Source organism: Coffea arabica, chromosome 2e (assembly GCF_036785885.1).
Source record: "Coffea arabica cultivar ET-39 chromosome 2e, Coffea Arabica ET-39 HiFi, whole genome shotgun sequence".
In the NCBI taxonomy this organism is placed as follows: domain Eukaryota; kingdom Viridiplantae; phylum Streptophyta; class Magnoliopsida; order Gentianales; family Rubiaceae; genus Coffea; species Coffea arabica.
The window spans coordinates 68,891,613-68,904,463 of NC_092313.1; the positions used below are offsets into that span (position 1 = coordinate 68,891,613).

General features: G+C 35.5%; 2 protein-coding genes across 2 annotated transcripts; both read left to right on the forward strand.

The window, feature by feature from the left end:
* Positions 1 to 1,434: 1,434 nt before the first annotated feature.
* On the forward strand, positions 1,435 to 5,684 carry LOC113732775 (phosphoglycerate mutase-like protein AT74H). The gene is made up of 2 exons (XM_027258734.2): positions 1,435 to 2,312; positions 5,057 to 5,684. Exons 1-2 carry the CDS (start codon positions 1,805 to 1,807, stop codon positions 5,479 to 5,481), a joined length of 933 nt encoding a protein of 310 aa, XP_027114535.1. The 5' UTR covers positions 1,435 to 1,804; the 3' UTR covers positions 5,482 to 5,684.
* A 2,093-nt stretch (positions 5,685 to 7,777) lies between these two features.
* Positions 7,778 to 9,033, forward strand: LOC113732776 (phosphoglycerate mutase-like protein AT74). The gene is made up of 2 exons (XM_027258736.2): positions 7,778 to 8,423; positions 8,511 to 9,033. Exons 1-2 carry the CDS (start codon positions 7,952 to 7,954, stop codon positions 8,924 to 8,926), a joined length of 888 nt encoding a protein of 295 aa, XP_027114537.1. The 5' UTR covers positions 7,778 to 7,951; the 3' UTR covers positions 8,927 to 9,033.
* Positions 9,034 to 12,851: the final 3,818 nt, after the last annotated feature.

The window sequence follows — 12,851 nt, forward strand, 5'->3', positions numbered from 1 at the left end:
GGGTTCCTGTAGCAAAAGTTGTTAAAAAACTAGTAGCTAAAAAACTTGGTCAAAAACTTCACTTCCAAACAAGCCCATAAAGTTATTTAGTAATACACCAAACTTCAAGTGTAAAGTTTTATCTATATTTAGTGTAATTATCTAGCTTATTTATGAATTTTAAGTGTAAAAAATTATTAAAAATAATATTTGTCTTTAAAATGAATTACGTAATATGTTATTTTTGAAATCCATTTTATAACTTATAGAGTTTGGAGGGTAATAAATTTTTATTAAAAGATTCCAATATATTTGTTTTAGAGAAAAAAAAATAGAATTGAAAAAACATTTATATATTATAATAAAGCTATTTTGTTAGCATATTTCGAAGTAGCCAGGTGGTAAGTATGTTGTAGTGTTGGATAGAGGTCTAAGGTTTGTATTCCAACAAAAGTAATAAAAATTTTCGACAAGACCCGGTTCGTTGACAAAACCGGCCGGGTTTCCGGTTTAACCCTGGTTGGACCATCGGGTCGTTGACTAGTCAACGGGCTCCTTGCTCAACCAATCCAATTTAAAACCAGGTCTGGTCCAATGGCCGGTTCACCGGTTCGATCGTCGGGCCGGGCCGAGTTTAATAACTATGTTTGGATAGAGTATTATTTGAAATATTATTTGAAATGATTACTGTAATACTTTTTGTGATGTGATGTATGTGAGATAAAAAGGTATTTGAGAATATATAAAGGTGGGTTAGAAAATGTATTTATGATATAAACGAAATATTATTTGAGATATTTATGCTATCCAAACACTCCTGATCATTTGAATAAGATACAATCCATGGTAAATAGTAGTAGTATAATTTGTGATATAAATAAATATTATATTCAATTACTGTTCATGTAGGCTTAACTTTTATTATATCAAAATGGTGTAGTGTTGTTTGGATTTTATCTTTTAATTCGTTTATTATTAATATAAACAGTTCAGAACGATTGCCGTTGATAAGTGTTTGCGCTTTTATCTAAATTAAATTCAATACTTATATATCTCCATGATAAGCTTTAAAATTCTAGATAAATTACTTTATAAAAAAATATCATTCATTTTCAAGAAAAATTCCAAAAAGCAAATACCCTAACACCAAGTGATCTATTGTATTTGTTAAATTATAGATCTGTAATTTCTAATGCATGTATAACCTATCATTACAACAATAATTTGTCAATCAAATTGTGCAAGATGGTTTCCCCAATTTGCTTTTAAAAAAAAAAAAAGCAGATGAAGTTGGGGCACAACCGTCACAATAGCAACGGTTTTGAACTATTAACGGTCTTGATTGGCCAAAAAAGTATCGTACAGCTTAAATTTGTACATCAACTTTAACGATAATATCCATGAAACCCCAAAAAGATTGTAGCATTAAGTTAACAACCTCCCGTCCCCTTTCATGGAGTCAGTCAGAGCCAGTCATGGATCGCCATCACCGCCATTGAAAGGTAAATTCTTGGTCAAACTGAAAACCCCCTTTAAATCCTGCTGTAATTATACTTCTTCAAGTTTCATCCTGTCTTCCCACTGTCCAGTTTGATTCCTTTCACAAATCAAAACTCCTCCCTTGGTCCAGTTTGCCCCCATCAAACACTCCCAAAATAACCAAATAAAAAAGCCAAAAAAAAAACCCAAAAAATCCCATTCAAATCCCACCAAATCCCCCTCACCTCCCTACTTATATAAACCCCATGTGGTATTAGTTCTTCTGCCACCAAAGATCTTTTCTTTCTTTTTCATTTTTTGGTTCATTTTCTTTTTCCTGCCCAAAATGATAACCAGTAATTCTACTGGTAACCATGTCCATCAGCATCATCAGCAGAAATCTCATTCTCATTCTCACCATAGAAATCTACCCAAGAGAATAATCTTGGTCCGGCATGGCGAAAGCGAAGGGAACAAAGATGACTCGGCATACGTTGCCACCCCGGATTACAGAATCCCATTAACTTCTACTGGCATTTCCCAAGCTCGGCAAGCCGGATTAGGCATCAGGCAGGTGGTTTCCGATCAGGGTTCTTCTCAGAATTGGAGAATTTACTTCTATGTCTCTCCTTATGAGCGCACGCGCTCCACGCTCCGGGAGATCGGCCGGGCATTTTCTAGGCGTCGAGTGATCGGTGTCCGGGAAGAGTGCAGGATTAGGGAACAAGATTTTGGGAATTTTCAGGTGGCGGAGAGGATGAAGATTATTAAAGAGACCAGAGAGAAGTTTGGGAGGTTCTTTTATCGGTTTCCTGAAGGCGAATCGGCGGCCGATGTCTATGACAGGGTTTCCAGTAAGTGGAATTTAAACAAAAAAAAAAAGAATTAGTCTTTGTTTTTTATTTTTTGTAACAGGTTGTTTTTATTTTTATTTGGAAGTGTTTAAACTATTGATTTTTAGAATTTCTTGAATTGTTTGGATTGCTGTTGTTTTGGATGTTTGCAGAAATATAAACTTTTTTGGCCTTTTGCTTTGCTTGGATTCTACTATTTACAGGATATAGGATATAGTACTAAGATTATTGGTTGTCTGACCAGGTTAGCTAGAGTAGTTGTTTTGGAATTAAAAAGAGCTTGAATCATTAAGTTGTACACATAAAATAAAATAATGTGTGGGATGATAATGCATGCGAGTGTGTGCTGGTTGGGAAAATCAATATTTTATTTGGTTGAGTATGATTTAGAATTGTAGCAATATAACATTGGGACACTGGTATAGCGTTTGAAAAAGACACTAGAATTTTCAGCAGCAACCGAGCATACACTTTTAAACTTGCTACTAGATGTGTCAAAGTTTCAAATTTAGGTTATTGAGGTATTGGATATAATTTCTTGACCAAAAGGTTTAGGAAATTAGACAATGGAATGCATTCACAGACATATATTTGGTGGTGCAGATTAAGTAACTGGAATGCACTTGCAGACATATATGTAGTGGTCTGGACTAAGTAAATGTGGGAGATAATAAGCTTTGTTTAGATTCATTTGGTTGAATTCGGTTGATCATTTCATAAACACCTATTGGGGTACCTAAAAAGACAAGGCTTGGATGATTGTTGCCTGAACTGTGGTTGAGCGATGAATCGGCGCCACACTTTACGAAGTGAAACCCCCAACTAGAAATGTTGTAAATTTGAACTAGTAGTAGCCCATCAATTAAGTCCTCTAGGTAATAGATGCTAATTGTTTAGACTTCCTTCTGTTTCTCAGCCCTTTACAAGGATCTCAGCATCACTTTATTAAATTAGCTGTTTATTGACTAGATGTAAGCACTCTGATTGACATAATTGGAAACTTAATTTAAAAGAATGGGCAATAAAGCACTTCATCGTGAATCTTAGCATAGCTGATGAACTCAGGAAATTGTGATGACAAGTTAGATGCTGATCAGTAGCTGTAATACGAAACAAGTATCAAAGTGTAGCATATGAATGCATGATCAGTACTTGCAGCCACTACTGTCACATTTTGGAGTTTGGTTCTAAGTCCTGTATGTGAAAAGCTCTTTGTATCTGCAGCCTTGTCGAACCCATATGCATTTTCTTTAGAACACAAACTTACATTCAATTCTGCACTTTTTTTATGTGAGGATAATTTCTACTAACCTGTCTAGATTGCAAAAGTATCTTTGCTGACACCTTAACTGGTAATTGTCTCTCTTTTCTTGATCATTCTTAAGCTTCACCTGCTAATCTGATTCTTGTTTAGCTTTTATGAGTATATTCTCTGTGTCAACTCTAATGTATGGCTGTTGGTCAGTGGAGATGTGTGATTTATAACGTTATATATCCCATTGGCTCTCCTGGTCCTTTCTGTTCTGTTATTTCTTATTCAGATGTGTGCCTCAATTATTTATGGATATAATTACATTCATTTGGTTCTAAAAATAACAAAAGTGACTGGATCAAAAGAGATAAGATTGTCAATTTGTCCATTGTGGTTTGCAATACATATTAGACAGTCAAAAAAAAATTTTTTTTTTTTTTTTGCTAGCTTCATTTTGGATACAAACTTGTTGCATCTCAAAGTCAAGTTTATCCTAATTCTTTTATTAAGTCAAATCTATCATATCTTTATATCAGTTCTCTGCATTGGATGGTTGTCCATTCATAATCACATTTTTCTGAGTTTATTCCTCATTACATGATTATTCTTTATAACTCAAATTAAAAGAAAAGCTATCTATTTTTTTTGGGTGTTTTCTTTGTGACTTTTTCTTAGGAATGATCAGAAGTTCATATTAGCCTTTCTCTTTAGCAGTTTTGGCAGTTAAACTTGGGTAATTTTTTTTTTCAAATTTCATATGTCCAAGTATCTCCTACTTCTGTGGCAAGCTTGAACTGTTGTGTTCTCATGTAATTTGTAGGATTGCATTTGCTTCTTCTGTGGACATAAAACCAATGCAACCAAAATCTGATTTTCCCTGTATATTAAATGAGTAAAGGCTGAAAGGGACTATGAGTTGAGATTGTATCTCGAGAGTAATTTATGACATTTGAGCCAACATTGTGCTCTTGTTACTCCTACACATAACTTGTATTATCTAGAGATCTTTGCATTTCTTTTCTCACTCTGATTTGCAACCATTATGTGTAGAATTGCTTCAGGCAGCCTAAGGACATCTGTGTTTGGGTTGGGCATTATTTGGAAAAGAACATTTGCTTGAATCACCAACACATTTTCTAATCATCTTTTTACCTTCCCAACTATCATTTTATCTCACATTTATCACATCATAAAAAGTGCTACAGTAATTATTTCATAAAACCCAACTTGGTGGCAAGCTTACATAATCACCTTTCCTGGCGTGAGCTCGTCATCATAAGCTGATGGATGAAGAGCTGAATGTATTGTTTTACTTGGTGACCGCTTAGAGGGCATAATTTTACTTGCCTAACAAAAAATTGTAGTTTTAAAATTTGGATATTTACTGAATCTAGATAAAGATGAAGTCTTTGTGAAAAATTGTTTGTTAATACTAGTTGCTAACAAATATTGAGTGCATATTTTTACTAATAAGTGACTGATTAACTTACAGGTTTCCTTGAATCTTTATGGAGGGATATAGACATGAACAGACTTCAACAAAACGCAGCTGATGACCTAAATCTCGTAATTGTATCTCATGGACTAGCTATTCGCGTCTTTCTCATGAAGTGGTTCAAGTGGACTGTAGAACAATTTGAGTATCTAAACAATCTTGGCAACTGCGAGTTTCGAGTTATGCAATTAGGCATTGGTGGAGAATATAGCTTGGCAGTCAATCATAGTGATGAAGAGATGCAAGCATGGGGGTTATCCTCAGATATGATAGCAGACCAGATGTGGCGAGCTCATGCCAAGAAGGGGGATTGGAATGAAAAGTGTCCTTGGTACCTTGATGCTTTCTTTGATAGCCTAGCTGAGACAGATGAAAGTTCTGAAGAAGATGATGAAAGCAAAGAGTTCTTGGACTGCGTGTGAAAGGGGTGTATATTTTCCAGTTCTCCTTTGGTTCAGTTGTATAGGCTATTTGTCACTTCTTTACTGTACTTCTAGGTGTCACACAACAATTCCCCCTGTATCTGTTTCGCCCCACATTCTCTTGTTAGGAGCTAAATATTTTCATGTCATAATGTGAAAACATCTCTTAGTTTAACATTGTGGAAATGACCTATTATACATTACATTGATGCCTCCATGGACATGAATCACAATAAACAAGTTGTTCGGTTTAAACCCTTGATTTAGCAAAAAGGTTGTGTGTATAAAGGTCCAACCAAGTAGGCCTATGTACAAAGTTGGAAGTTGGAACAATGGTAGCAAATTCCTTACATTGCATGTTATGTGAAAAATGGTTCAGATAGGGCTTTTTGTTTGCTCAGTCATTCAGATTGAGTTGAAAGCAATTTATGGGATTTAACATTTACTATAGGATAGCCCCATTGAAATCATGCATTTTTTACTCTTTGATCATCCAAGCCCCAAAAAGATAGGGCTCCAATATCTTCCATTTTTGTTTGGATTAAACTATACTAATTCAGAACTTGGGCAACTAGCTAGCTGTTTTGCCTAGTTTTGATCAACTGCAGCACATTGTTTGTAAAGCCCTCGGTCAAATGCTGCATCAAAAAGAGAGTATTGGAATAGTTTTCTGCAACCGAGTCTAAGTAGCTGCACAAATACTAGTTTTATAGCCATCCATGTGCAAGCAATTAATTATTAATTGGTCAACATATGTTCTTCTCTTCTTCCAATTTTCTATACTCATTTCCATCAGAATAGTTTTGTGCAATCCAGTCTTCATAGCTCCACAAATACTAGATTTATTTTATAGCCATACATGAGCAAGCAATTGATTATTATTGGTCAACAAAGTTCTTCTCTTCTTTCAATTTCTATATTCATTTCCATTTCGTCTAGGCATTTGGAAATGAATATAGGGACTCGAAGTGAACAGGAACCTTTGATTGAATCGAATCTACATGGTTCAGATTGTGCCACGTCATTTCATCAAATGTCGTAGCACAACCTGAAGTGTTAAAGTTGTTTTGAAGACCATGTCTATCCAAGTTTTGGCCAATATGTAACTACACAACTAGTTTCATAGCCATCCATGTGCAAGCTAATTAATACTAGTTTATTGGTCAAAATGGGTTCTTTCTTTTCTTCGAATTTTTGTATTCATTTCCATCTCTATCTTGCTTTAGCTGATTGAATTTGAATATATAACCATCGAAAAATCAACTAGAATTCATATACTTGAGAAGGATAAAGGAAAAGTATTCAAAAGTGATAAATCCATGTGTTGATATTAAAGGAAAAGGTTAAAAAAAAAAACGAAATGCCAAAAAAAAAGAATAAGTGAAAATATTATTTGGCAACATTATCTTAAGTGATCTTATTTTGGGTAAAATGTTAGCAAAAAGAAAAAAAAAAAGAAGTCAAATTTAATGTTGCTTGCTTTGGATTTTACGTCTTTCTCTATCTACGATCATAACTCAAAACTCATATGGTTTCCTGTACAAAAAAGGAAAAAATGATAATAAAACTTTTTCTTCTTACGCGGTAGTCGTCTTTAAGCATTGAGCAAATTAAGTCAATAGTCTTTTTGTGTTATCCTTTTAAAACTTTGTTTGGGTTGTGATCTTTTGGTGAAATTTTTTTTTAATGTTTTTCATGAATATTCTTTCTACACAATTTCTAATAATCTTTTTTACCTTACGTATATCAGATTCTAAATAAGTGTTATAGTAACTTTTCTCAAAAAACTTCCAAAAAAATGCAACCGAAATAGGATATTTTACCATTTCAACCTTCCTTTTGTTTTCTATCCTTCCCCTTTTAGAGGAATTCACATAGTAGAAATTACTTTTACAAATTTAACCTAAAACAGCACAAGATTAGATTTCTCTCTGATTCAAACATCAAAAATTATGTTCTTTTATCTTAAGCCCTTTTTTTAATCCAATGATCTAATCCTTTGATAATTGAAAGAAGTCTGCCTAACCAAAATCGGCCTTGTTTGTATTGCCATTTTTCTCCACAAAATCTTTTCAATTTTTATGAACATATTTTTCAATAAAAACTCTAAAAAATAACCATCCAAATGGATTCTAAAACTAGTGTCGAACCGTCGATGGGATTAGACCAACTGGTAACGTTTATTTATAAATACACCGACCAAACTTTTCCCGACCACAGAGGAAGTCGTCCAAAACTATCAAACTTGACTAGAATTCAGAAGCCACAAATGCTGCATCCAATCATAAAAAAATGATAACCCCACGTTCCTATCACCATCCTATTCCCCTTTCCTCCTCCCATTCAAAAGCCAACGCGGCCAAAACAATCTATAAAGGTCAGCTCATGGCCCTCCTCAACCATGTCAAACCCTCGCAGTTGATGAACTTCCATAAAAACATTAACTTTCATTAATCTGCAATAGCAAGAAATGGCAAACAACGGCAGTGCAGAAATGCAGGACTATAACAAGTGCCTCCCAAAGCGCATAATCCTGGTGCGCCATGGGGAGAGCACGGCCAACACAGATGAGAAGATCTATGGCATTACAGCAGATCACAAAATCCCATTATCCACAAATGGGATTGAGCAAGCCAGGCAAGCTGGTAGAAGCATATTGGATGTGGTTTCTGAGCAGGGAAATTCACAGAATTGGAAGGCCTACTTTTATGTGTCTCCTTACGAACGTACCAGATCAACTCTCAGGGAGATTGGCCGGGCATTTCCAAGAAACAGAGTCAGGGGAGTCAGAGAGGAGTGCAGGATCAGAGAGCAAGATTTTGGGAACTTCCAAGATTATGAGAAAATGAAGGAGCTCAAGCAGATCAGGAATAGATATGGAAGGTTCTTCTATCGGTTTCCTGAAGGAGAATCAGGGGCTGATGTTTATGATCGCGTTTCCAGTAAGTACCATTAAGCGCTCTTAGATAAATTTTATCCTTTTCATTATGCCGAGTAAATGAGGAGTTGATTTAGTACAACTTTTGCAGCCTTTCTTGAATCTTTATGGAGGGACATATACATGAGGAGACTAACTCAAGATCCTGCTGATGAGCTGAATCTAGTGATTGTATCCCATGGATTAGCTGTTCGCATTTTTCTGATGAAGTGGTTCAAGTGGACAGTGGAGCAATTCGAGTCTCTCAAGAGTCCCAAAAATTGCGAGTTTCGAGTTATGGAATTAGGGGCAAGTGGAGAGTACAGCTTAGCGATCCAACATGATGATGAAACACTCAAAAGATGGGGGTTCTCTCCTGAAATGATAGAGGACCAAAAATTGAGGGCCAATTACAGGGGTACTTGGAATGACAGGAGTCCGTGGTACCTCAATACTTTCTTTGAGTTAGCTGGTTCTGATCATGAAACTGCTGAGAAAGATGGTCATGAAGATGGTCAGAACAAGTGATTGTTTGCATTTTTTGTGATTTTCTCAATTGAGATTTTATTGTAAGCTCTTCTGACTCTGATCAAATGTAACCAAAACAACTTTCTTGAATGAAAATTTTTAATTAACAGCTGACTCACAAAATTTTCTCGTTTCCATCTGTCCAGAGCTTGCCAAAATCATAAGTAGTCGGGCACTCAATGATAGAAAGGGCTATTTCTTTTATTCGAAAGGATTTATCGAAATAAAAATAACGAGTCACCATTGATATCGACACATCTGAGATCCCCAACTGTTCGGGAGTTCCTCTATTCAACCTTTTTCCTTCTTCTGCTGCAACGTTTGTCTACTATACCAAGTCTGTATTTCTATGTTGTCAATTTTAGGGGGTAAGAGCGATGCTTGTATGAATTTAGACGCAAATAATCTTGCAAGCAAAAGTACTATTTCTAGTTTTCCTTTGAGTGTACTGTTATCCTAAGCTTGTTTACTTTCAGGGTAAGGCATCATGAAAGTGCCCTTGTATCTTGATGCTTTCGCCTTTCGTTGATATGCTTGCTGGCAGGGAGGAAAATTCTGAAAAAGATGATGAAAAGCAAAGAGTTCTTGGATTGCTTGTGAAAGGGATGTAGATTCTTTCTTATTCATCTTATATTCATTTTTAGGGAGGCCAAACCTGACCTCAAAAAGAGCAAGAGCTAGATTTCTTTCCTATTCATCTTATATTCTAGGAGCAATTCAAAGGAATCAGTGGTTTAAAATGAACAATTTTCCTTCATAATTGCATGATTCCATTCTAAACTAAATTCTATTGGAGGAAGTTTACTCTTCGTATGGATTGAGGGATTTGACAAAAAATTCAAAATCCTCTTAAATCACTCTAATTGTTTAGATTATTTAAAAAGGTATTTGAATTTCTAAATCAAAAATTATTATAGTGTTAAAAATGTACTTTGATAATTGGCGAATTATAAATTTAAATGTTTTTTAAATCATCTAAACAATTATAACGATTTGAGTGTATTTCAAATCTTTCGTCAAATTCTTCAATCCAAATGAAGCGTAATAGAATTTTATTCCTAAATAAAACATCAAAGTCAGATATTACGGAAAACCTCAAAACTTATTTAGGCATTAGTATCTCAAGATATCTGTGACGACCCCACCTCCCCTTAGGGCATACCCCAGGGTTTAGAGGACTGCATGTCTGGCTCTCGCCAGGACTCACTCACTCACTTCAAATAAAATAGGTTACAACTTCAAGAATAAAGGAAATAACAGTTACCAAGTTTGGCAAGTACAATTACATTCATTTCTATTCAAAACATTCGTACAATCCCAATTATAACAAAAGATTTAAATTCTTAATACATTCAACCCTAATTAAGCGACTAATGCGAGTACAATCGCAAAATTTCCAAAAACTAAACTACGCTAGCATGTACCAGTCTCACGCCTTCGCTCGTACCCCCTGTAAGGAAAACAAATTTAACGGAATAGGGTGAGTTAAAGTTCAGTGAGATTCCAAATAGCAAGTTGAGCATTATTTAAAAGTGCACGTATCAAAGTAGCGAGCATAACAAGTCCATAAAAATGAGCAATAACACTTTAAATAGCAAATCTCAAAATGAGCGAATATAAAGTTTTTCAAAAGAAACAATAACCCGATAAGTAATAATCATGTCAAAATATAAGGATACGGATGGCTCTCAAGAGCCAAGTTCCCATTGCTTCACCAGAGCTTGATCAAGTAGTAGTTAACACTCCGTCAACTTTCAAGTAAAGTAACTAGTCCAGTAGTGCTTCATTTCACACTAATCCGTCCACCATTCAACCCTCTTATCGGGCCCGAACATCAACTAAACACTGGTGGTAATACTCGAGTATACCGATTAGTCAAGGAGATAACACTCCACTCGACAACACTAGATACCCATGGTTCGTTATCTAATCGACCAAGCCCTTGCCGGCTCGACTCGATTAACTAGCCAGTGAGGTTTGGGTTCCCAAGAATTCGATGAGATAACATCTCCAATCGGCTGAATCAATATAAAAGTATGGAGACGAGAATGAGAGGCACCTCCTACTCGGATTGAGTGTGGTACATGCTGTCGCTTAGTACTTACAAGTCAAGCACAAGTATATCAAGTCAATTGCAACAATAAACAAGTACATATCACATTAGGGCAAGTGCGATAAAGTACACCCTTGCCCGAACAAACCAATCAAATATCATTCGATCACATTGGTCAAGTATTAAAAACAAGTGTCAAGTTCAATCAGGTATTTGGAAGAACTCACCAAAAGTTTAGTGCTTGTTAAAATCACGTTCAGGTGTAACTCCTTGGTCGGAGTCTAAATCTGTGATACAATATCATTTAAAAGCTTGAAAACTAGGGTTCGAAACATAGGAGTTTCGCTTCAAGAAGATCAAGTAAATGAAACTCATTTAGATAGGATTCATGTTACGTATCCAACTCTAGAAAATTCATGCTCGCTCTTTTGGTGTTGCTTAAAAAGCGATTAAAACTTTGGAATTCACATTTGAGTTTAAAAGACGAGAAAAACATATTTCGAGTGATCACTAATTCCATTTTTCCAAGGATATGAGTTTCGGCCAAATTTCAGCTTATATACCTTTTCCCGGCACAAGACTCGAATACCATAGACAATGCAAGTTCAATTCGACCTCAAATCTTCGCTCAAGTCGCGAGTACATATGCCTAATCTTCGAGTGAAAATTTGGGCTGCACGCCCTTTGTATTTAGCTATTTTTCAGCCATATATGCCTTCATTATTTTCCTCAATTCAGCCCAAAGTCACACATAAGCAATGTTAATACAATAGCCCTTCAACTAGGCTCAATGTCATCCACAACAAGGCAATTCCAGCAATACAACTATAAAAATCAAAGCTGGAACTAGTATTAAAGAAGAATAACTAAGTAATAGGTTTGACATCTTCCGGCGTTTTGGTCCCTGCTGAAGCTACGCTTATCGGATTGGGGTAAACTTTATGTCGTTTCGAAACTAAGACAGAGAACTATATTTCTTATGAAGACATCGATACCCAATTCATGCATTTTCAGGGTCAAAATGTGTAATGTGAGGACTTGCAAATTTCTTATATATTCCTTAAAAAAAAATTCCCTTTTATTTGGAAATTATTACTTTATAATAGCCCTACGATCTAATCATCCCACAATAAGTGCAAATGAATCTAGAAAGTAAGGGTTTTTCCTTTGGTTTTTAAGTTAGCGCGAATTAGGGTTTTTACGCCTATCCGTAGTGTGATTATCCGGTACAGAATGGGGATCAAATTTGGTGATTAAGAGTGAGTTTTAGATGATATTAAGTGTGTGATTAGAAGTGGTAATAATAAATTAGTGAATTATAAGTTAAAACCCTAGTATACGCGATTTAAGAAAAAAACGGCTGAACGGACGAGTAATGCTCTCTACCGATTGAACACCCCATTTGACTACCACTTCCCTACCATAAAATATCCTTGATATTATTGCAAAATATCTCCCTCATTCCCAGCTCTCTTGGCCGAAATTGTTGACTCAAAAATACAAGAGAAAAGAAAAAAATTTTGGATGGAAATTGGTGGTGACAAGTGGCCTCAATCCCTTGCACCTTTGACCCAAGTGAAGACTAAGTCTTAAAACCATCTTAGAGTTTTATTCTTCTCCATTTTTGCAGTTTGTTGACCGAGCATAAGAGAGAGAGTGAGCGAGAGAAAAATAACTTCATTTCATCTTGAATTGCATCATTTGAGTGAAACCAAGAAAAAACTAAACCGATTAATCACTAGTTTGGGAGTTTGGGAAGCTTAAGGAACAAAAAATTTTAAGAAGAAGTGGAGGATCCTTCTTGCAAGCTCTTGTCTTGAGGTATAATGGTTGATCAACCTTTCTTTCTCTATGAATCATGATTAAGTTGGG